The 25613-nt window shown below is 43.4% G+C and overlaps 1 protein-coding gene across 2 annotated transcripts in view; it reads right to left on the minus strand.

Annotated features, from left to right (window-relative positions):
• rfx2 (regulatory factor X, 2 (influences HLA class II expression)) overlaps positions 1-25613 on the minus strand; it is a 220443-nt gene that overhangs the window by 35114 nt on the left and 159716 nt on the right. For both annotated transcript variants that reach the window (XM_063032557.1, XM_063032556.1), the window contains exons 11-13: positions 12844-12956; positions 10207-10358; positions 9082-9179 (exon numbers count right to left, since the gene is read on the minus strand). In XM_063032557.1, the coding sequence (XP_062888627.1) occupies positions 9082-9179; positions 10207-10358; positions 12844-12956 (363 nt within the window). The remainder of the gene's footprint in view (positions 1-9081; positions 9180-10206; positions 10359-12843; positions 12957-25613) is intronic.

Below are 25613 nucleotides of genomic sequence, written 5' to 3' on the forward strand. Positions count from 1 at the left end.
CTCGGCTAGGATCAGCAGTAATGTCAAGTCTTCAAAGAAATCAGTTTCAGAGCAGTCTGTCCTTACTGACTGTATAAATTACTTGGACTTTCGAATTTCCCACTTTAAGACTATGTTCGAATTTACCACTTTAAGAACTGTTCCAGAGTTGCCATATAGCAGTTAACTTCCGGTTAAGTTAGTCGTTTGAATAATTTTCACTACTGTTGAGCAGAGTTTAATAAATGTTTATGTCTGTTTATAAAACCTGACTCAATTATATATTCATTATTGCTGATGACGTAACACAAGCAATACAACAAAATAGAGATCAGTTACAGATATGGGCAGAGAAAAGGCAGATGCAGTTTAATCTAAGCTAGTGTAAACCATTGCCCTTCAGAAGGGCAAATGTATGAAGAAAGCATACAGTTAAAGGCACTGATGAAAAGAGGGATCTTGGGCTCCAAGTCCACAGCTCAATGAAAGTGGCTAAGCAAGTCAATGAGATGATAAAGAAGGCATATATAGCATGCTTAAGCAAAAGAGAATCTGCAGATACTGGGAATCTGCACATGAATACACACATGAAAGGCTGAAGGAAATTGGCAAGTCATGGTGGATAGTAACAGGCTGAGAACCTTCATCATGACTGGAAATCAAGAAGTCAGAATATGAAGGTGGGGAGAGGAGATAAAGTACAAGCTGGCGTTTGATAGATAAGACCAGGTGAGGGGGAAGGCAGAAATGAAGTAAGAAGCTGATGGTGATAGGTGGAAAATATCAAAGGATATATTGTTCGAGTAAAAACTAATTTGGCAGGGGGAGTGCTGAAGATGAGGTAGTTGTATACAAACACAGGCAATGTGCAGTGAGATTCCTAGCAAGGAGAGGCTGATGACAGGGCAAAATTGCAGTCAACAGGATGAGTTGCAATGTAAGAAAGTGCACAAAATTGAGAAGGGACTGAAGGTGTTATATTTGAAAGCACACAGTATATGGAATAAGGTGATAAACTTGTAGCACAGATACAGATTGGTATGTATATGATGTAGGCATCACTGAATCATGGCTGAATGAAGATTAGAGCTGGGAACTTAATGTCCAAGGATACACATTGTATCAAAAGGGCAGTCAGGTAAGCAGAAGGGGTGTCGTTGCTCAGTTGGTAAAACATTGAAATCATTAAAAACAGGTGACATAGGGTCAGAAGGAGGCGAATCATTGTGGATACATCTAAGGAACTGCAAGGGTACAAAGACCCTGATGGGAGTTGTACAGGTGTCCCCCGCTTTTCGAACGTTCGCTTTACGAAAGCTCACTGTCACGAAAGACCTACATTAGTACCCTATTTTCGCTTTCAGAAGGTATTTTCACTGTTATGAAAAAAAATTCAGCGCGCGATAAAAAATCAGCGCACCCCTAGCAACCGCTCTCCCCCGGATTCTCGCCGGCATTGCTTAAACACGAGCCTGTGAGCAGCCGTTTGCAAGATGAGTTTCTATGGTATCGGAAAAGCCTGTAAGAGCTCGTAAGGGTGTTACACTTACGGTAAAACTAGACATAATTAAGTGTTTTGATCGTGGTGAACGAAGTAAGGACAACGTGAGTTTGGCTTGTGGAAGTTGACGAACACGATGTTAAAGAGGTTTTGGCATCCCATCACCAAGAACTGACAGATGAAGAGCTGATGCAATTGGAAAAAAAAAGGATAACAATCGAAACCAAATGAGTAATGATAAAGTACGACTTTAAGTTTGAAAGGGTACGTCGGTCTAGGGGATATTTGCAGGATGGTTTGAGTCCTTATTAGAGAACTGTGTGATAGAAAAATACGCGAGGCTCAGCAGTCAAGCAAGCCTTCCACATCAGCCACAGCAGACGACGAACCTCGACCTTCGACATCGAGATGGGAAGTGATAGGAGAAGATGAGCTACCTGCTCTGATGGAAACAGGCAACGAGATGACACCCCAGTGTCCCACCACCTCAACCCCCAGGCCACGGACAGATACCGACTTGCGGAGAATGCAAAGGTAGCCGGGAGGCACACAGCACATCTTTAAGAAAAAAGCCGAAATAAACATGCTAATTAATTAGGTGCCGCACGACACGTAATTGTCGGCCCAGATCAGAGACGACGCAATCGGAAATCAGCGCTGATATGGGCCGACAATTACGGGCGGCACCCAATTAATTAGCATGTTTGTTTCAGCTTTTTTCTTAAAGATGTGCTGTGTACCTCCCGGCTACCACTGAACCCCTGCGTTCTTTGTGGCAATGTATCGTTCAGCGGCCTGGAGGGTGGGGGGCCACTGCACCACCCAAACTCCGACGACTCAGTCTAACACACCATCATCAGTGTGCTCTGCACTGTCCCGATTCCTGTAAGTGATACTACACTGTACATACATTATTTCTACTTTATATAGGCTGTGTATTTTTACGTGTTATTTGGTATGATTTGGCAGCTTCATAGCTTAAAGGTTACTGGAGAGCACTTGCGCGTGTTTTTGCCAACAGCGCTTGCGTGAGATTTTCGCTCCGGAGAACAGTTCAGTAATGATTGTGGAAAAGTATTTCTACTTTATATAGGCTGTGTATTCATCATATCATTCCTGCTTTTATTATATGTTACGTTATTTTAGGTTTTATGTGTTATTTGGCATGACTTGGTAGGTTATTTTTGGGTCTGTGAACGCTCACAAAATTTTCCCATATAAATAAATTGTAATTGCTTCTTTGCTTTACGACATTTCGGCTTATGAACCGTTTCATAGCAATGCTCTACCTTCGGATGGTGGGGGAAACCTGTATACAGACCACAAAAGAGTAATAAGTATGTGGTCTACAATTTACAACAGGAGACGCGTGCCAAAAGGGCACTATTACAATAGTCATGACGGATTTCAATACAGGCAGTCCCCAGGTTACCAACGAGTTCCATTCTTGAGTCCGTCTTTAAGTCCGATTTGTACGTAAATCGGAACAGGTACATCCAGTATTATTTAGCGTCAGTTAGTCAAATGTTTGTCTTAGTATATAGTATATACTTCACCTTTCTATGAAACACTTAAGAAACATATGTATTTCAATAATTAAATCAGTGCGTTGCTTAGTAATAATTGTAGCTTTCATTGGGGCAGGGCCTTACACATGCTCCATTATTCTGACTTTATCCTTTATCCATTAAAATTGTTCCAATCGTTGACTGACTGTAGCTTAACGCTTTTCCAATGACTGATGGCGTTTCACTTCTTTCCGATCACTTTATTATTTCCACTTTATTTTCAATCGTGATCGTTTTCCATTAACAGAACAGAAACACTGCGGATTCAGCAGCAGTCGCAGGCGGCGGGTCCTGAGCTCCCCTGGTCCTAAAGTCCACTCGCACTGAGACAGGTTAAATGGGACAAGTGCTGACTGGAAAATGGGGGGGGGGGGGGGAGGAGTTAGGGTGAATCTTGCTAAGAAAAATTTAAGCCAAATACAAAGATACACACTCAACACAGTGTTAACGGCAATGACTTAAAATGGCAGACGGCGTTCTCCTTCCTCCGTTCATTAAGTTCGAGTTGTTCGAAAGTACGATTTGTTCATAAGTCAGACATTCGTAACTCGGGGACTGCCTGTATGCAGGTAAATTGGGAAAATCAGATTGGTGCTGGATTCAGAGGTGAAATTTCTAGAAAGCCTATGAGATGGCTTTTTAGAGAAGCTCGTGGTTAAGCCCATGAGGGGATCAGCCATTCTGGATTGGGTGTTGAGCAAAGAACCAGAATTGATTAGGGAGTTTAAGGTAAGGAAAAAACCCTCAGGGGCAAGTGACCATAATAAAATTGAATTCACCCTGGAATTTTAGAAAGAGAAGCTAAAGTCAGATGTAATTGTATTACAGCGCAGTAAAGGGGATTAGAGGCAATGACAGAGGAGTTGGCCAGGATTTATTGGAAAAGAAAACTGGTGGGGATTACAGCAGAGCAGAAATGGCTGGAATTTTTGGAAGTAATTTGGAAGGCACAAGATATATACATCCAAAGAGGAATTAGTATTATAAAGCCATGGTTTTCAAGGGATATTGGAAACTTGGTTCGAAAAAAGAGAGATATCTACAATAAATATAGGCAGCATGGAGTAAATGAGGTGCTTGAAGAATATAAAGAATGTAAAAAGAATCTTAGGAAAGAAATTAGAAAAGCTAAAAGAAGATATGAGGTTGCTTTGGCAAGTATGGTGAAAATAAATCCCAAGGGTTTCTACAGTTATATTAATAGCAAAAGGATAGTGAGGGATAAAATTGGTCCCTTAGAGAATCAGAGTGGACAGCTATGTGTGGAGCCAAAAGAGATGGGAGAGATTCTGAACAATTTATTTTCTTCGGTATTCACGAAGGAGAAGGATATTGAATTGTGTAAGATAAGGGAAACAGGTAGGGAAGTTATGGAAACTGTGATGATTAAAGAAGAGGAAGTACTGGCGCTTTTAAGGAATATAAAAGTGGATAAGTCTCTGGGTCCTGACAGGATATTCCCTAGGATCTTGAGGGAAGTTAGTGTGGAAATAGCAGGGGCTCTGACAGGAATATTTCAAATGTCATTAGAAACAGGGATGGTGCTGGAGGATTGGCGTATTGCTCATGTTGTTCCATTGTTTAAAAAGGGTTCTAGCAATTATCGGCCTGTGAGTTTGACGTCAGTGGTAGGTAAATTGATGGAAAGTATTCTTAGAGATGGCATATATAATTATCTGGATAGACAGAGTCTGATTAGGAACAGTCAACATAGATTTGTGCATGGAAGGTCATGTTTGACATAACTTATTGAATTTTTTGTAAAGGTTACTAGGAAAGTTGATGAGGGTAAAGTGGTGGATGTTGTCTATATGAACTTCAGTAAGGCCTTTGACAAGATTCCAAACGGAAGGTTAGTTAGGAAGGTTCAACTGTAAGGTATTAATATCGAAGTAGTAAAACAGATTCAGCAGTGGCCGGATGGGAGACGCTAGAGAGTAGTGGTGGACAACTGTTTGTCAGATTGGAGGCCGGTGACTAGTGGTGCGCCTCGGGGATCTGTACTGGGTCCAATGTTGTTTGTCATATACATTAATCGTCTGGATGATGGGGTGGTAAATTGGATTAGTAAGTATGCAGATGATACTAAGATAGGTGGAGTTGTGGATAATGAAGTAGGTTTTCAAAGCTTGCAGAGAGATTTAGGCCAGTTAGAAGAGCGGGCTGAAAGATGCAGATGGAGTGTAATGCTGAAGTGTGAGGTGCTACATTTTGGTAGGACAGATATGGTAAATGGTAGGGCATTGAAGAATGCAGTCGAACAGAGGGATCTAGAAATAATGGTGCATAGTTCCCTGAAGGTGGAATCTCATGTGGATAGGGTGGTGAAGAAAGCTTTTGGTATGCTGGCCTTTATAAATCAGAGCATTGAGTATAGGAGTTGGGATGTAATGTTGAAATTGTATAAGGCATTTGTGAGGCCAAATTTGGAGCATTGTGTACAGTTTTGGTCACTGAATTATAGGAAAGATGTCAACAAAATAGAGAGAGTACAGAGAAGATTTACTAAAATGTCGCCTGGGTTTCATCTCCTAAGTTACAGAGAAAGGTTGAACAAGTTGGGTCTTTATTCTTTGGATCGTAGAAGGTTGAGGGGGGACTTGATAGAGGTATTTAAAATTATGAGGGGGATAGATAGAGTTGACGTGGATTGTCTTTTTCCATTGAGAGTGGGGAACATTCAAACGAGGACATGAGTTGAGAGTTAAAGGGCAAAAGTTTAGGGGTAACATAAGGGGGAACTTCTTTACTCAGAGAGTGGTAGCTGTGTGGAACGAGCTTCCAGCAGAAGTGGTTGAGGCAGGTTCAATGTTGTCATTTAAAGTTAAATTGGATAGATATATGGACAGGAAAGGAATGGAGGGTTATGGGCTGAGTGCGGGTCGGTGGGACTAGGTGAGAGTAAGAGTTCGGCACGGACTAGAAGGGCTGAGATGGTTTGTTTCCGTGCTGTAATTGTTATATGGTTATAAAGGCAGGATCACACAACTGTGGTTAACAAGAGAAATCAAAGCTAACATAAAAGCCAGAAGAAAGAAATTATAAGCCAGATAGTCTGACCTCAGTTGTTGGGAAGATGTTGAAGTTGATTCTTAAGGATGTGGTTTTGAGGTAATTGGAGACACATGATAAAATAGAAAATCTTGCCTGACAAAACTGTTAGAATTCTTTGACGCCAAAGAATAGCCAAAGGAAAGTTGGTTGATGTTGTGTACTTGGATTTTCAGAAGGCCTTTGACAAGATGCCACACATAAGGCTGCTTAACAAGCTATATAGTATTACAGATTTTCTAACATGGATAAAGCAGTGGCTGATTGGCAGGAGGCAAAGAGTGGGAATAAAGGTTGGCTGGTGGTGTTCCACAGGGGTCTGTGTTGAGACCAATGCTTTTTACGTTATATGTGAAAGATTTGGATGATGAAATTGATGGCTTTGTTACAAAGTTTGCAGATGATATGAAGATAGGTGGGTGGACAGGTAGTATAGAGGAAGTAGAGAGGCTACGGAAGGACAGACAGATTAGAAGAATGGGCAAAGAAGTGGCAGATAGAATACAGGAAATCTATGGTCATGCACATTGATAGCAGAAATAAAAGGGTAAACTATTTTCTAAATGGAGAGAAAATACAAAAATCTGAGGAGCAAAGGAACTTTGGAGTCCTTGTGCAGTATAATGTAAAGGTTACTTTGCAGTTTGAGTCTGTGGTGAGGAAGGCAAATGCAATGTTAGCATTAATTTCTAGAGGACTAAAATATAAAAGCAAGCATGGTGGAATACAGTCAGGAAAGCAGAAGATTGGGGCTGAGAGGAAAAATGGATCAGTTATGATGGTGCAGCAGACTCAATGGGACATTTGGCCTAATTCTGCTCCTATATCTTATGGATGAAGAAGGAAGACACAAATAGGAGAGGACAGTGGACCATGGAATAAAGGGAAAGAGGAGGTGATGGTCAGGTGAGAAGAAAAGGGTGAGACTGTAATTGGAATGGGGAATTGAAAAAGAGGGGGGGAGGAGGGGGTAGAAATTACCAGGCTAGCAAAATTGATGTCCATGTCATCAGGTTGAAGCCTATACAGATGGAATATGAGGTAACGCTCCTCAAACCTGAGTTTGGCCTCATCATGGCAGTAGGAGCAGCTACGGACAGACATGTCAGTATGGGAATAGTCAGTCCAATTGAAATAGGTAGCCACCGGGAAATCTTGCTTCTCGTGGCAGACAGAGTAGGTGCTTGGTGAAGCAGTCATCTGCAATGGAACTCGCTGTTGTAGAGGAACCTACCTGGAAGGTCTAATCAGGGTCCTAAATGGTGGTGGGGGAGAAGGTGTCGGGCAAGTGTAGCTCTTGTATTGTTGCAGTGATAAGTGTCAGGTAGGATCTCAGTGCAGAGGGATGAGTGGGCAAGGGAGTTGAGAGAGAGATTCCTACAGAAAGAGGGAGCCATGGGTGTGAAGGGAAAGATGTGCTTAGTGGTAGGATCCCAGTGGAGATGGCAGGCATTGCGGAAAATGATGTACTGGATAAGGAGGTTTGTATGGTGGTCAGTAAGGACAAGGGGAACCCTATCCCTGTTACAACAGTGAGAAAATAAGGTGAAGGCAGATGTGTGGGAAACGGAGGACATGTGGATTAGGGCAGTATCAATGGTGGTGGAAGAGAAACCCCCTTCTTCTAGAATGGAAAGTCTCATCCTGTGAGCAGATGAAGCAGAAATGGAGAAAATAAGAGATGGGAATAACATTTTACAAGTGATAAATTGGGAAGAAGTATAGTTAAGATAATTGTGAGAATCAGTAATCTGTCTCCAGAGATTGAGAAAGGGGAGAGGTGTCAGAGATGGACCAAGTAAATTTGAAGCAGGTTGGAAGTTTGAAGCAAAGTTGACAAAATTGACCATCTCAACATGGGTGCATTAATGCAATCTTTGGTTAGGAACAACTCGGAAAGATAAATTGTTGAGGGTGAGAACCAGTTCTGCCAGACGAAAGAAGGAGGTGGTACTGGTTAGGCAGTTGTCCAGAAGGAAGTGGAGAGATTTAAGGACTTTCTGTTTGGTCTGGATATTGAGAACAAGAGTCAGGAGGTCAGGAGCATTTGGTAGCTTTGGGTCTGTACTCAATGGAATTTAGAAGAATGCGTGGGGGACCTATCTAATGTTGAAATGACTAGATAGGGTGGATGTGGAGAGGATTTTCTATGGTGGTGGTATCTAGAACTCAAAGGTGCAGCCTCAAAATTGAGGGGTGACCTTTTAGAACAGAGGTAAGGAGGAATTTTTTTAGCCAGAGAGTAGTGAATCTGTGGAATACTCTACCACAGACTGTCAAGTCAGTGGGTATATTTAAGGCGAAAGATGATAGTCTTCAGATCCCTCAGGGCATCAAATGATATGGCGACAATGCAGGTGTATGGTTGAGTGGGATCTGGAATCAGCCATGATGGAGTAGCGGAGCAGACTCGATGAGCTGAATAGCATAATTCTGCTCCTGTGTTTTATGGTCTATACAAAACTTCAGTTCAGCTGCACTTGGAGTATTGAGCGCTGTTCTGGTTACATTAAGTATACTGTGGTTTTGGAGAGGGTGGAGAAGAGGTTTACTGGGATGCTGCCTGGATTACAAGCTATAAGGAGCACCCTCCCCAGAAGGGCTGTGGCTGTCCAAGGTGGTTACTCACCAACACCTTCTTCAGATGGGCAATAAATGCTGACCTTGTTAGTAATGCTAAAAATGAATAAAATATATTTCCCTTATTGACTTAAATTTCATCCTTCGTTTATACAACTTGCAGACATAAGAAATCTTCTACATTTTTCTCAAACTCTGCTTTTTTTTTGTCTGTATCCAGCCAGCTTACAGAAAACTTGAATTTGGAAAAATATACGGATCTATTTTTGTTTAAGTACTTACAAAATACAACGCCTACAAGAATTGAAAAATTAGATTCAGTTTACTCCCACTAAAATCTGACAGGTAAACTTTTGAGAATGGCGCAAGGGGCGGCAGTGTTGGATTATCACAAAGTTTTACCTTTGTCCGAACCATCTGCTGAGGGAAGCCATTCATTGCACTCATTAGCCATCCCTCCAAACTTTTGGCAAAATTCCGAATAGCTTGGGTCAAAGCACCTACAGAGATAATAAAACATATTAGCATTACTTATTGGTAAACAGAAAGATTTTTGACTTCAGTGTGAATAGCACATAAGCCCTTTGTGTGAAGTAAATATCAAAAAGCAAAGATCAACAGCATGGACCAAAGGTAGCATCATCTTGGTGGGGGATTTTAGCTTCTATCTATATTTGGATAAATAAGACAAACTTACATCCAAAACACAGTGAATTATTTCAGTATGTTGAGATTTCTGCAACAATATCTTATAATCCACATGGAGGCAAACCCAAAGTGAAATAGTGAGTTCAGGAAAAATGTATTCTAGCGAGGTGAAAGATAGAGATATCCAAGAGATAGAGAAAAGTAGGGACTATGTTAAATTGCTACTAAACATTGGTTAAAACTAGAAATGAAGTACTGCAGTTGCTGAGTTTATTATGACACCAGAAGAAGGATGTTAAGTTCCAGACAGAATGTATGAAAGAGTTAACATAATGACTACAGCAATAAGAACTTCTATTTCTAAGTTAGATTGCAGAGGCTGGGGTTATTGTGCTTCCAGAAAGAGGGATGAGAAGAAATTTGATAGAGAGGTAAAGGAAAGGGATCTGTTCAGGAGCAAGGAGAATGCAGACTTATGGAGAGGACTACTCAAGTGAAGAATGAAGTGTGAAGAAATCATTTTTATCCAGGTATTATCTAAAACTCACTGCCTGCAAGAATAGTAAAAAAAAACCCATGCATTAAGAAGAATTGTATAAGCACTTGAGGGAAAATAATTTGTAGTACTTTGACAAAAATAGCAGGGAAATGGAATTAATTGGATTGCTGTACAGAAAGATATCATGTACTCAATGGGCTAAATGATATCCTTCTTTGCATAACAATTTTATAATTCTAAATGAAGACATAAGAGACTGCTCCATGATTCTAATTATCAGTAATACCTATCCAAAGAGAATGAACTACATGTGTCAACTCCTTGGGTAATGATTTGAATGCAAAAGTACTACAGGAGATTGATAATTACAAGAAACTTACTAGGGACAGGCCGCAGAACATCAGGAATCAGAATTTCCACCAGCGCCTGGTATAGCACGTGATCGCAGTTTCGCATCCACTTAATGATGGGCTCAAACTTACAGAGACTGATGAGCTTAGCTTTGGGGAAAACAGACTCACTTTCCTCCTCGCTATACAATAAGAAGCACAAAATACTTCATAAATAAATGCAACAGGAAGGAAGTGAACCATGCATTGTCAATATTCCACTGGGAAACGCTTACAAATAGCTCAGTGATTTTGTGTGCCATAGATAGACTGAAGTTTGAAGGAAAACATAACTACAGGGACACGTCATTTCCAAAATTTGTTGCTGGTCCTCTGTTCGATTACATGAATAATCTCACAGGTTGCTAACCATTGCAATGATGTAAAAGCACGGAACATGAATTTTGATTCAAAAATATCAAAATGACTTTATGCATCTGAGCCTTGTAAACATCACACAGAGGAACAGGTGATAAAATTTGGCAGTGTGAGGAAAATGGTTTGGTTACTGCACTAGTAACCACAATTCCCAATGATTAATCCAGGGGCACGAGTTTAAATGCCACAGTAGGAGCTGAGTAAGTACAGTGCCATCTTGATCAATCATGCTTTTATGTACATCACAGGTATTATCATGTGTCAGAAGGTAGAAACTAGGTAGTTAGTTTCACCAATGCAGAAGGTGCTAAGTTTTCCAACAGTTATATCACTTCGATAAAATAAAAAGTAATTGTAACCATGAAACTATCGGTGTTATGAAAATCCGTTTGTTTCATCATATCCTTCAAAGGTCTACTGTAAATTGCTATCCAAACCCAGTCCAAATTACTCTACATGTTACTCCAAACCTAGCATTGTTGTTAATTCTTACTTGCCTGCTCAGATCAGTGGCAGTTAGGGATATGGAATAAATAATACATCAACAAAAGGTCAATTTCATAGCAAGACCTCAAAATTATTACAAAATCCCTTCTTAAGGGACTTGATCTGTCTCAGCCAAGACAGTATCACTAGTCACACCATAATGTCAGGTTGCAATAAGCGTTTGGTGCAAGAGGTTGTGGGGTGACAAGCATACATCTTGAGCATGACCTGATAATGTGATTTCCAAAAGGCATAAAGTTAAAGATGACACATTTCTTTAATATTTTAAGCAAGATTACTTTTTTATTTCCATCTTTTAGTTTCAAAATAACAAAAAAAGAAAAGGACCTGAAGCAAAAGTTTGGGCACCCTGCATGGTGAGTACTTAGTAACACCCTCTTTGACAAGTATCACAGCTTGTAAACGCTTTTCGGAACCAGCTTAGAGTCTCTTTTTGAGGTCTATCCACAGATTTTCGATGATGTTTAGGTTGGGGGACTGTGAGGCCCCTGGCAAAACCTTCAGCTTGTGCCTCTTGAGGTAGCCCACTGTGGATTTAGAAGTGTGTTTAGGATCATTATCCTGTTGTAGAAGCCATCCTCTTTTCATCTTCAGCTTTTTTACAGACGGTGTGATGTTTGCTTCCAGAATGCATTCTTCCCTCTACCAGTGAAATGGTCCCCATGCCACTGGCTGCAGCACAAGCCCAAAGTATGATCGACCCACCCCGTGCTTAACAGTTGGAGACGTGTTCTTTTCATGAAATTCTGCACCCTTTTTTTCTCCAAACATACCTTTGCTCATTGCAGCCAAGAAGTTCTATTTTAACTTCATCAGTCCATAGGACTTGCTTCCAAAATGTTGAGATGTTCCTTTGCAAACTTCTGATGCTGAATTTTGTGGTGAGGACGCAGGAAAGGTTTTCTTCTGATGACTCTTCCATGAAGGTCATATTTGTGCAGGTGTCGCTGCATAGTAGAACAGTGCACCACCACTCCAGAGTCTGCTAAGTCTTCCTGAAGGTCTTTTGCAGTCAAACGGGGGTTTTGATTTGCCTTTCTAGCAATCCTACGAGCAGTTCTCTCGGAAAGTTTTCTTGGTCTTCCAGACCTCAACTTGACCTCCAACGTTCCTGTTAACTGCCATTTCTTAATTACATTATGAACTGAGGAAAAGGCTACCTGAAAACGCTTTGTTATCTTCTTATAGACTTCTCTTGCTTTGTGGGCATCATTTATTTTAATTTTCAGAGTGCTAGGCAGCTGCTTAGGAGCCCATGGCTGCTGCTTGTTGGGACAAGGTTTGAGGAGTTAGGGTATTTATAAAGCTTTGAAATTTGCATCACCTGGCCTTTCCTAATGATTATCGTGAACAAGCCATAGCCCTAACAAGCTAATGAAGGTCTGAGACCTTGGTAAAAGTTGTCTGAGACCTTGGTAAAAGTTATCTGAGAGCTCTAATCTCTTGGGGTGCCCAAACTTTTGCATGATGCTCTCTTCCATTTTTCCACTCCAAAATTGTACAAAACAAAAATAATACACTAATCTTGCTTAAAGTGTTGAAAAGAATGTTTCATCTTTAACTTTATGACTTTTGGAGATCAGTTCATCTTCTACTCACTTAACTATTCACAGTAACAGAAATTTTGACCAGGGGTGCCCAAACTTTTGCATGCCACTGTATAAGGACTTTACAGTTCACAGATGGGTGTTCACTGTGGTGCAATAAAGAATGCATTGTTGGAAAGCTTTGAAATTTTCTTACCTGATTGAAGTGACAGAAGCACCATCACAAGCAGAGGGAGATGAATGCCAGAATGTTTGCCAAAGTTTTTCAATATAGTGAAACTGAAGGTTTATTACAACATCCAGCATTGCCTAGAAGAGAACCCATGTATCTGTTAAGTAAGGAGGAGGAAATTCAAATCTGCTTTTAGGAAAATCCACAGTAAACCAATCTGGGAGCAGAAGCAGCTTTGTAAGAACATCCACATTATTGAATACTAGGGGTTTGAAGAAGCTAATTTACTGCAACTGAAATAAACAAAACTTTAAATATGAACATTTTGATTTTGATGAAAATGACACATATAAAAATGACATGAGACAATGCAAGTTGTGATAACAGTAGAAACTTTGTTTTGGCTTTGAAGAAGGTATGAAATTAGGACTGAATTAACTCCACAGGATGAACCACAGGCATTCTGTTCCAGACATGCCTTCGTTTCTCACAAGTGTTAGAGAGCGATTTTCAGATTTAGCACATTTACATTTAGCAAACGACTCCAGCCATCAATCTTCAAATCTGAATGTAAATTGTAGATTTAAATTAAATGAACAATATGTTCCCAAAAGCCAAGAACACAGAACAGACAATGCTAATTAAAATTCATTTCGATGTCTGTGGTGTAGGTGTGAATCAGGAGGTCTGAAGTATGTGAGTAGTTTCAAAGAAAGCATGGTAAATGCTCCATAGCTACCAGTACTTTTCTCCGGTGATTTCATCCACACAACATTTGGTGTCAGGAGTGGAATAACTTTGTGTGACCCATCGTGTGGCCAGCAATCTTAGCAGTCTAAGTGGATGAGCATTTTTAAAATTAGCACTCATACATGAATCTGTTCAGGTCAATGGTACACAGGAACATGAGGTATCATGAACATGGAGAGCTGAACTAGTAGATGTGTGCGTATACATGTGTGCTTATGTGAGAGACAAAACTTTGTGTGTTGATTCGGTGAGGTGGAGCCACCAGTTGTGAAAGGTGGCTATTGAAGGTTCGGGATGCCAGTGGAAGTGTGTACACTCGTTCTGGGGGTCCTACATTTTAGCATATGCATTTTGAGAGTATGCTGCAGGCATCATGAGTTCAGGCATTCAAAAGTGGCAGATTGCAGAGTACATACTCTGCAGTTTCAAGTATATGCTGTTTAACTGGTACCCATCATTGCATAGTACCGAGATATTTCAAGGAGAGGTTTTATTCAGATATATATGTCAGGATGCCACCTACTGAATGTCAGGCAACATCAGATCAAGGACACTGATGATTCGAGCCAGCCCTTGCTTCTGATTATGTCCATTCATAAGGTGAGAATTTGGAATTCTAGAACCTCAAGGAAGTAGTTGAAATGCACCAGATGCACCCGAAAGATATACACATTTTGGTAAAAGCGAAGTGCCTAAGGAATATGTATAATAGTATGGCCCAGGGGATGTGGATGGCATATGGGCAACTACTGGGAACGCCAGCAATGTAGAAAGATATCGGGTTTTTTTAAAGGAGAAATGAGGTAGTGACTGGGGGGAGGTTAGAGTAACTAAGGAACAATAATGGGAGTGAGTCAAAAAGCTGATGAGACAGCCATGGATTATGCAAAACGTAAATATCAAGTGTACTTAGAGTATTCTGGGTTGGATAATCCAGAGGGGGACAATCCCATTTCCTGCAAATGATGAAGGAAGGCCTGAGCTCAGCCCACTAGGAAGCTTTAGATTTAGGCATAATGGTGGGGTTGACTTACTCTGCAATAGATTCATGGGCCAGTGAGTTAGACATAGAACATAGAATAGTACAGCACAGTACAGGTACTTCGGCCCACAATGTTGTGCCAACCTTTAAATCCTGCCTCCCATATAACCTCCCCACCTTAAATTCCTCCAGATACCCGTCTAGTAGTCTCTTAAACTTCACTAGTGTTTCTGCCTCCATCACTGACTCAGGCAGTGCATTCCACACACCAACCACTCTCTGAGTAAAAATCCTTCCTCTAATATCCCCCTTGAACTTCCCACCCCTTACCTTAAAGCCATGTCCTCTTGTATTGAGGAGTGGTGCCCTGGGGAAGAGGTGGTGGCTGTCCACTCTATCTATTCCTCTTAATATCTTGTATATCTCTTATCGTGTCTCCTCTCATCCTTCTTCTCTCCAGAGAGTAAAGCCCTAGCTCCCTTAATCTCCGATCATAATGCATACTCTCTAAACCAGGCAGCATCCTAGTAAATCTCCTCTGTACCCTTTCCAATGCTTCCACATCCTTCCTATAGTGAGGCAGCCGGAACTGGGCACAATACTCCAAGTGTGGCCTAACCAGAGTTTTATAGAGCTACACACATCAAAGTTGCTGGTGAACGCAGTAGGCAAGGCAGCATCTCTAGGAAGAGGTACAGTCGACGTTTCAGGCCGATCCCTCTCCTCCTCCCACTTTCAAATCTCTTATTAGCTTTTCCTTCAGTTAGTCCTGACGAAGGGTCTCGGCCTGAAACGTCGACTGTACTTCTTCCTAGAGATGCTGCCTGGCCTGCTGCGTTCACCAGCAACTTTGATGTGTGCTCCTTGAATTTCCAGCATCTGCAGAATTCCTCGTGTTTGTGTTTTATAGAGCTGCATCACTACCTCACGACTCTTAAACTCTATCCCTCGACTTATGAACGCTAACACCCCATAAGCTTTCTTAACTATCCTATCTACCTGTGAGGCAACATTCAGGGATCTGTGGACATATACCCCAAGATCCCTCTGCTCCTCCACACTACTAAGTATCCTGCCATTTACTTTACTCTGCCTTGGAGTTTGTCCTTCCAAAGTGTATCACCTCACACATCTCCACGTTGAACTCCATCTGCCACTTCTCAGCCCACTTCTGCAACCTATCAATGTCTCTCTGCAATCTTCAACAATCCTCTACACTATCTACAACATCACCAACCTTTGTGTCGTCTGCAAATTTGCCAACCCACTCTTCTACCCCAACATTCTGGTCGTTAATAAAAATCATGAAAAGTAGAGGTCCCAGACCGATCCTTGTGGGACATCACTAGTCACAACCCTCGAATGCGAATGTACTCCCTCCACCACGACCCTCTGCCTTCTGCAGGCAAGCCAATTCTGAATCCACCTGGCCAAACTTTCCTGGATCCCATGCCTTCTGACTTTCTGAATAAGCCTACCGTGTAGACCAAAGAAAGTACAAGAGAAATCGTAAAGTGGCTATAGCGGATGCAGCTGCTGTAATGTCACAGAGGGTTTGTTCTGCATGTCGGTAGCTGGGGCACGTGACAAGGAACTGCTGGATAGACATGGGAGGGTAAAGGAGTTGATATGCTACAGCCGTGGTCTATCAGGACTTGGTTGGAAGAAGTGTCCAAAAAAAAAAGAAAGAAAAACAGGTGAAAGTCTTAGCAGACAGGCAGTCTCTCACTCCATCAGCACCCAGTCTGACTGCCGATCAGATCATAGAGCTGGTGAAGACAGCTGCTAGTTTAGAAAAAGAACTGGTGGCACATAGATGTACACGACAGAATTGCCAGCACTGATGACACATAGATGTACACAACAGAATTGTTAGGGGGCCGGCAATGCAATACGTTAGTCAACACAGGGGCATTGCTATCAATAACTGATCAACCTTTGCTGGACAGACTTTTTATATTACAGGTGTAGGAGGTAAAATAGTGAAAGCAGAAAGAAGTGAGTCACAAGTACTCAAAATCGGTGGACTGCAGCTTCCAGTGTATGTCCAAATAATGAGGGTACTATCCTTGGACTAGACATCCTAAGGGAAGCAGAAGCCATTATAGATTCAGTAAAGGCAGAAATAATATGTGGAAACCAGGAGCAACAAACACATACAACCAATAGAGAACACAACATAGCCAGTGAAGTCGCACTGACAGCTGGACAAGATATAGTGAAGGAACTAAATCACTATGGGATACTCAAAGAAACTGCGTCAACTACCAACTCACCTATATGGCCAGTGAAGAAGCCAGATGGATCATATCGATTAACAATAGACCATACCGCCCTTAATAAGACCGTGCCAAGATTGCACCCACAGTGGCGAGCCCTGCAACAATCTTGAATGGCCTGTCTACAAAACATAAAGCTTTTTCAGTGCTGGATATTGCAAATGGATTTTGGGGGCTCCCCTTAGCACCTGAGTCCCAAGACTGATTTGCCTTCACCCTGGGTGGACCAGACTCCCCCAGGGATTCCACAATAGCCCAGCCATTTTCATAAGGTCATGGCACAGACTTTGGAACAGCTCAAACTAAAGCCCTACCAATCAACCAGCTTACAATATGTAGATGATCTACTAATTGCTTTAGAAGATGAAGCAGTTCATTTTGGGGCGATAGCCAGTGTTTTAGAGATACTGCGAGATGAACGGAGTCCACACTAGGCTCCCATAGGAAAGCAAACCGTACAGTACATAGGCTACACATTTTCCAGGGGAGGAAGGAGGTCAGATGACAGACCATAAGACCATAAAGCATAGGGGCAGAATTAGGCCATTCAGCCCATCGAGTCTGCTCTGCCATTCCAACATGGTTGATCCTGGATCCCACTCTACCCCACAACCTGTTTTCTCGCCATATCCTTTGATGCCCTGATCGATCAGAAACTATCAACTTCCACCCTAAATATATGCACGGACTTGGCCTCCACTGCAGTCTGTGGCAGAGCATTCCACAGATTGACTACTTTCTGGCTAAAAGAATTCCTCCTTACCTCTGTTCTAAAAGGTCACAACCTTTTGAGGTTGTGCGGTCTAGTTCTGGATTCCCCCACCATCCTCTCCGCATCCACCCTATCTAGTCCTTTCAACATTCGGTAGGTTTCAATGAGATCCCCCACACTCTTCTAAATTCCAGTGTGTACAGGATCAAAGCTGCCAAATGCTCCTCATATGTTGACTTTTCATTCCTGGAATCATCCTCAAGAACCTCCTCTGGGCTCTCTCCAACGACAACACATCCTTTCTGAGATGTGGGGCCCAAAACTGTTGATAATACTCCAAGTGCAGCCTGACTAGTGTCTTATAAAGGCTCAGCATTATCTTCTTGCTTTTAGTCTTTTCCCCTTGAAATAATTGCACTATTTTTCCTTTTACCAAAATGCATTATCATACATTTCCAAACACTATTCCATCTGCCACTTTTTTGCCCATTCTTCCAATTTGTTGAAGCCCTGCTGCAATCACACTGCTTCCTCAGCACCACCTATCCCTCCACTTATCTACTAGTCCAAGGAGGTTCTGCAATCAGCTTTATACCCGGCCTAGTAAACGTTAAGGCAAGTGAGGAAGGTAACTGGTCTATTCAATTGCTGCCATAATTTCATATCAGGAGACTCAGCACTAATACAGGCCTTGATTAAAAGAGGGAAGCCCCTCTGAAGGAAGTAAGATGGGGGCCAGATGAGGAAAAGGCTTTTACAAATATCAAGAAAGCCCTGGTCTCTGCACCCGTGTTAGAATTACCAGATGCAGCTTGCCCCTTTCACCTATACTGCAGCAATGAGGAAGGGTGCCACAACGCAGTAGTAGTGCAGGGCCATGAGGACACAAGAATGCCAGAGGCCGATTATTCAAGGAAAAAGACACCCATTTTAGTAGGACTTCCATGCTGTGTAGCAGCTTTAGACTGTGTTGAGTGAGCAATGCAAGTAAGTGGACCTGTTGTAATGATGGACAATTCATACTACACACGCCCTATACCATTGTAGAGCCCCTGAGTTCGGGAGACACTGACAGCAGAAGAGCAGGTATTCAGCACGATGACCTAACACAACAACTGCCGAAAGCAGTGAGTCTGCCAGCAAAGGGGGCAGTGATTAAAGTAAAAGCTCACCAGAAAGGGGATAGTATGGAGCAGAAAGGAAATAAGTGGGCAGACATTACTACAAAGAAGGTAGCAGAGGAACAAGAGGAATTGAAATTGCAAATGTGCGAAAAGAAATGATGGAAGCCAGTTTAGTAAAATTACACGAAGAGGTGGAGACAGAAGAGAAGTAAAATGGAGGAGCAAGAGAGCAAAGGTGGGACCAGATGGCAGCTGGACACACGGGGAGGAAGGAGTCGTGGTACCACCATGTATTGGGCAGATGCTGTTGAAGGGAAGGCAGAGCATAATCACAACCCTCCAGCAGGACTGGTGGTGGCCAGGGATAGGCAGGGATCCAGCACCTGCAGGAGGCGCAGCATGGCAGCAGCAGCCTTTCGGATCTGGTGTTACTTTAATTTAATTTTTAATTCAATTTTAAGGCACAATTTTTGCTTAGGGCACATGGATAACAGAGCGACTATCTACCATTGCCAAATACTGCTACAATACAGAGATCACCTAAAAACAAACCTTCATGAAGATCTGCTGGTTAAATTACGTGACCTTGGCTTGCTGAGGGGATCAGGCCTACAGTCCTCGAAGTCACCTGATGCCGATGGCTGGAGGTGGGGACGTTGTAGGCGGTATGCGAGGATGCAGAAGCGAGGCGAGCGGGCAGGAGTCCATGCCAGGCAAAAAGCAAACCCTAGCCAGCCGGCTCTCCTGTCCATTCTGCTCTCCAATGTCCGCTCCCTGGACAATAAATTGGACTACACCCAACTCCAACGAAATACTCAGCGGGAGTACAGAGTCTGCTGTGTGTATGCAGTCACAGAAATGTGGCTCACCGATGGAATCTCGGACGCCACCATTCAGCTGGACGGGCTTGTCTTGTTTCGAGCAGACAGAGATGCAGCTCTTTCCGGTAAGACTCACGGTAGTGACTTCTGTGTTTACATCAATACGGAATGGTGCAAGAACTCTGAGCAGGTTTCAAGATACTGTTCATCATTAGTGGAGTTTGTGACTGTAGATGCAGACCATTTTACTTACCACGGGAATTCACCACTGTCCTTATAGTCGGTGTCTACATTCCCCCGGCACTAATGCTAAGAAGGTGCTCTGTGAACTGTATTGGGCTAATAGCGAACTGCAGAACACATTGTTTATTGTTGGACTGTTTCCTCAGATGGACTGTTTATTGCTGCCAGAGATTTTAACCACGCGAACCTTAAGTCAGTTCTCCCCAGATTCCATCAGAACGTGGTCTTTGCAACGACAGGGGAGAATGCGTTGGACCTTGTTTGTGTGGAAATATAGAAACCCAGCTTCTTCAAGCCTAGGGTAAAGCCTGAGTAAAGTTCAGTTCAGTTCGTGGTATTGAGTTGAATGGTGATGGAGAGAGAGAGGTGTTTGGTTCTTCAGGTGAGCTGATGCCGTCGATCTTCCCGTTGTCCTCCGAACTTCCAAGTTAGTCAAACTTGACCAACTTAAGAGCACTGTCTTCGATTGATAATCTACCAACCCAGGCGAGGGTTAGACACACTAGCAGACTCCACAGGGTCACTCTTTCACGCACTGATAATCACAGATCAATACCTCGTAGGCACCGAAACAGGATAGTGGTAACTTCACCACACCCTTGTGTGTCTGTATGTCCCATCTCCTGTGAAACATGCAACTACGCTGGTTTAAATACTGTTGTGCTCGACACCAGCCATCCCCCCTTCTCTCTCTGCAGGAACTCAGAAGCTGCCAGTGTCCTTGCAGAAATTCCAAACAACCTGTCAGCAGTCTTCACCTCTCTCTCTCTCTTTTAAAAGCACAGTTCATAGGGATAATTCAGGATCCCATCACACGTTGCACTCACATCCATCATCATGAAGTGTTTCGAGAAGCTCATCGTGAGGCACATCAAGACCCTGCTGTCCCCCTCACTGGATCCCCTGCAGTTCACATACCGTCCCAACCATTCACACACACATAATGCCATTGCCATCACCCTCCACCTGGCCCTAACCCACCTGGACAAAAAAGACGGGTAGGTTCGAGTGCTGTTCATAGACTTCAGTTCAGCATTCAACACAATCTTTCCTCAGAAACTGATTGGAAAGCTGAGCCTACTGGGCCTGAACACCTCCCTCTGCAACTGGATCCTAGACTTCCTGACTGGGAGACCTCAGTCAGTCTGGATCGGGAGCAGCATCTCCAACACCATCACACTGAGTACAGGGGCCCCCCCAGGGCTGTGTGCTCAGTCCACTGCTGTTCACTCTGCTGACCCACGACTGTGCTGCAACGCACAGCTCGAACCACATCATCAAGTTCACCGATGACACAACTGTGGTGGGTCTCATCAGCAAGAATGATGAGTCAGCATAGAGAGAGGAGGTGAATGTCAACAAAAGAGATGGTTGTTGTTTTCAGGAGGACACGGAGCGACCACTCTCCGCTGAACATCGACAACTCCTCCGTAAACATCGTTAAGAGCACCAAATTTCTTGGTGTTCACCTGGCGGAGAATCTCACCTGGTCCCTCAACACCAGCTCCATAGCAAAGAAAGCCCAGCAGCGTCTCTACTTTCTGTGAAGGCTGAGGAAAGTCCCTCTCCCACCCCCCCATCCTCACCATATTCTACAGAGGTATTGAGAGCATCCTGAGCAGCTGCATCACTGCCTGGTTCGGAAATTGCACCATCTCGGATCACAAGACCCTGCAGTGGATAGTGAGGTCAGCTGAGAAGATCAAGCCATCAGATTCCTCAATACCCAGAGCCTGGACTGACACCAACCTACTGCCCTCTAGTCTTGTTTATTATTTATTGTAATGCCTGCACTGTTTGCGCACTTTATGCAGTCCTGGGTAGGTCTGTAGTCTAGTGTAGTTTTAGTGTTGGTTTTACGAAGTTCAATGTAGTTTTTTATTGTTTCATGTAGCACCATGGTCCTGAAAAACGCTGTCTCGTTTTTACTGTGTACTGTACCAGCAGTTATGGTTGAAATGACAATAAAAAGTGACTTGACTTGACTTGAACTTGATGATGAGAAATTCTGCTGCGTTGTATCATTTATGCTCAGCATAACCCTGGTGAGGACATAAAGCTACAGATGGCAAACCAGCATGGCTGAAGGGACCCTGGGGAAACATCAAGATGGACTTCATGGGGCCCCTGCCAAAAAGCAGGGATAAAAGATTCTGGTGAACGCAGCAGGCCAGGCAGCATCTCTAGGAAGAGGTGCAGTCGACGTTTCAGGCCGAGACCCTTCGTCAGGACTAATTGAAGGAAGAGTGAGTAAGGGATTTGAAAGTTGGAGGGGGAGGGGGAGATCTAAAATGATAGGAGAAGACAGGAGGGGGAGGGATGGAGCCAAGAGCTGGACAGGTGATAGGCAAAAGGGGATACAAGAGGATCATGGGACAGGACCGGACTCCCGATGTGGCCTTTTATATATTGGCGAGACCCAACGCAGACATCTACGCTCTGTCCGCCAGAGAAAGCAGGATCTCCCAGTGGCCACACATTTTAATTCCACATCCCATTCCCATTCTGACATGTCCATCCACGGCCTCCTCTACTGTAAAGATGAAGCCACACTCAGGTTGGAGGAACAACACCTTATATTCCCTCTGGGTAGCCTCCAACCTGATGGCATGAACATCGACTTCTCTAACTTCCGCTAAGGCCACACCTCCCCCTCGTACCCCATCTGTTATTCATTTTTATGCACACATTCTTTCTCTCACTCTCCTTTTTCTCCCTCTGTCCCTCTGAATATACCTCTTGCCCATCCTCTGGGTCCCCCCGCCGCCCCTTGTTTTTCTTCCCGGACCTCCTGTCCCATGATCCTCTCGCAGAGGCCAGGGTAGGTTCCGGTAAGTTTTTTGTTCAGATTGTTTAGTGCAGTGAGAATGCCAGGCAGGATGTTGGAATGCTCCTCTTGCAGGATGTGGGAAGTCAGGGAGCCCTCTGGTGTCCCTGACAATGACACCTGCAAGAAGTGCATCCAGCTGCAGCTCCTAACAAACCGCATTAGGGAACTGGAGCAGGAGCTGGATGACCTGCGGATCATTCGGGAGAATGAGGAGATTATAGATAGTAACTATAGGGAGGTAGTTACGCCAAAGGAACAGAGGACAGGAAATTGGGTCACCGTCAGGCGAGAGAAGAGGAAAGGGCAGGCAGAGCAGGGTTCCCCTGTGGCCATTCCCCTCAACAACAAGTATACCGCATTGGATACTGTTCGGGGGGATGACTTACCTGGGACGAGCTGCAGTAGCCGGATCTCTGGCACTGAGTCTGGCTCTGCAGTGCAGAAGGGAGGGTGGAAAAAGAGGAGAGCGGGGGGGACTCAATAGTTAGAGGTGCAGATAGGAGGATCTGTGGTCGTGACAGAGAATCCAGGATGGTTTGTTGCCTCCCTGGTGCCAGGGTCAAGGATGTCTCTGATTGCTTGCATGACATTCTGAAGTGGAAGGGTGATCAGCCAGATGTCGTGGTGCACATCGGTACCAATGACATGGCAAGGAAGAGTGAGGAGGTCCTGGAGAGTGAGTATAGAGAGCTTGGTAGGAAGTAGAAAAGCAGGACCTCGAGGGTGGTAATCTCAGGATTGCTACCTGTGCTACGTGCCAGTGAGGGTAAGAATAGGATGCTCTGGAGGATGAACAAGTGACTGAGGAACTGGTGTAGGGGACAGGGTTTCAGATTTCAGGATCATTGGCACCTCTTCTGGGGCAGGTGGGACCTGTACAAGAGAGACGGGTTACACTTGAACTACAGGGGGATCAATATCCTTTCAGGGAGGTTTGTTAGTGCTACAGGGGAGGCTTTAAACTAGATTTGCAGGGGGATGGGAACCAGAGTGCCAGAGCTGACAGTGTGGCTGGGGTGAAAATAAATGTTGTTAAAAGTTCAAGCAAATCCGCTAATAGAAAGGTTGTGAGTGGTGGTAAAAATTTTCTGAGGTGTATATATTTCAATGCTAGGAGTATTGCGGGGAAGGCGGATGAGTTAAGAGCGTGGATCGACACGTGGAATTATGACGTTATAACAATTAGTGAAACTTGGCTACAGGAGGGGCAGGACTGGCAGCTTAATATTCCAGGGTTCCGATGTTTCAGATGTGATCGAGGCAGAGGAATGAAAGGTGGGGGAGTAGCATTGCTTGTTAGAGAAAATATTACAGCAGTGCTCAGGCAGTACAGATTAGAGGGCTTGTCTACTGAGTCCTTATGGGTGGAGCTGAGAAACAGGAAAGGTATGGCCACATTAGTGGGATTGTATTACAGACCACCCAATAGTCAACGAGAATTGGAAGAGCAAACCTGCAGAGAGATAGCAGGCAACTGCAGGATACATGAAGTTGTGGTGGTAGGGGATTTTAATTTTCCATATATTGATTGGGACTCCCATACTGTTAGGGGTCTAGATGGTTTAGAGTTTGTAAAATGTGTTCAGGAAAGTTTTCTAAATCAATATATAGGGGTACCAACTAGAGAGGATGCAATATTAGATCTCCTATTAGGAAACGAGTTAGGACAAGTGACAGAAGTCTGTGTAGGGGAGCACTTTGGTTCCAGTGATCATAACACCATTAGTTTCAACTTGATCATGGACAAGGATAGATCTGGTCCTAGGGTTGAGGTTCTGAACTGGAAGAAGGCCAAATTTGAAGAAATGAGAAAGGATCTAAGAAGCATGGATTGGGACAGGTTGTTCTCTGGCAAGGATGTGATCGGTAGGTGGGAAGCCTTCAAAGGAGAAATTTTGAGAGTGCAGAGTTTGTATGTTCCTGTCAGGATTAAAGGCAAAGTGAATAGGAATAAGGAACCTTGATTCTCAAGGGATATTGCAACGCTGATAAAGAAGAAAAGGGAGTTGCATGACATGTATAGGAAACAGGGAGTAAATAAGGTGTTTGAGGAGTATAAGAAGTGCAAGAAAATACTTAAGAAAGAAATCGGGAGGGCTAAAAGAAGACATGAGGTTGCCTTGGCAGTCAAAGTGAAGGATAATCCAAAGAGCTTTTACAGGTATATTAAGAGCAAAAGGATTGTAAGGGATAAAATTGGTCCTCTTGAAGATCAGAGTGGTCGGCTATGTGCGGAACCAAAGGAAATGGGGGAGATCTTAAATAGGATTTTTGCGTCGTATTTACTAAGGAAATTGGCATGAAGTCTATGGAATTAAGGGAAACAAGTAGTGAGATCATGGAAACTGTACAGATCGAAAAGGAGGAGGTGCTTGTTGTCTTGAGGAAAATTAAAGTGGATAAATCCCCGGGACCTGACGGGTGTTCCCTCGGACCTTGAAGGAGACTAGTGTTGAAATTGCAGGGGCCCTGGCAGATATATTTAAAATGTTGCTGTCTACAGGTGAGGTGCCGGAGGACTGGAGAATGGCTCATGTTGTTCTGTTCTTTAAAAAAGGATCGAAAAGTAATCCGGGAAATTATAGGCCGTTAAGTTTAACATCAGTAGTAGGTAAGTTATTGGAGGGAGTACTAAGAGACAGAATCTACAAGCATTTGGATAGACAGGGACTTATTAGGGAGAGTCAACATGGCTTTGTGCGTGGTAGGTCATGTTTGACCAATCTATCGGAGTTTTTCGAGGAGGCTACCAGGAAAGTGGATGAAGCGAAGGCAGTGGATATTGTCTACATGGACTTCAGTAAGGCCTTTGACAAGGTCCCGCATGGGAGGTTAGTTAGGAAAATTCAGTCGCTAGGTATACATGGAGAGGTGGTAAATTGGATTAGACATTGGCTGAATGGAAGAAGCCAAAGAGTGGTAGTAGAGAATTGCTTCTCCGAGTGGAGGCCTGTGACTAGTGGTGTGCCACAGGGATCAGTGCTGGGTCCATTGTTATTTGTCATCTATATCAATGATCTGGATGATAATGTGGTAAATTGGATCAGCAAATT

The sequence above is a fragment of the Mobula hypostoma genome, chromosome 24, assembly GCF_963921235.1.
Source record: "Mobula hypostoma chromosome 24, sMobHyp1.1, whole genome shotgun sequence".
In the NCBI taxonomy this organism is placed as follows: domain Eukaryota; kingdom Metazoa; phylum Chordata; class Chondrichthyes; order Myliobatiformes; family Myliobatidae; genus Mobula; species Mobula hypostoma.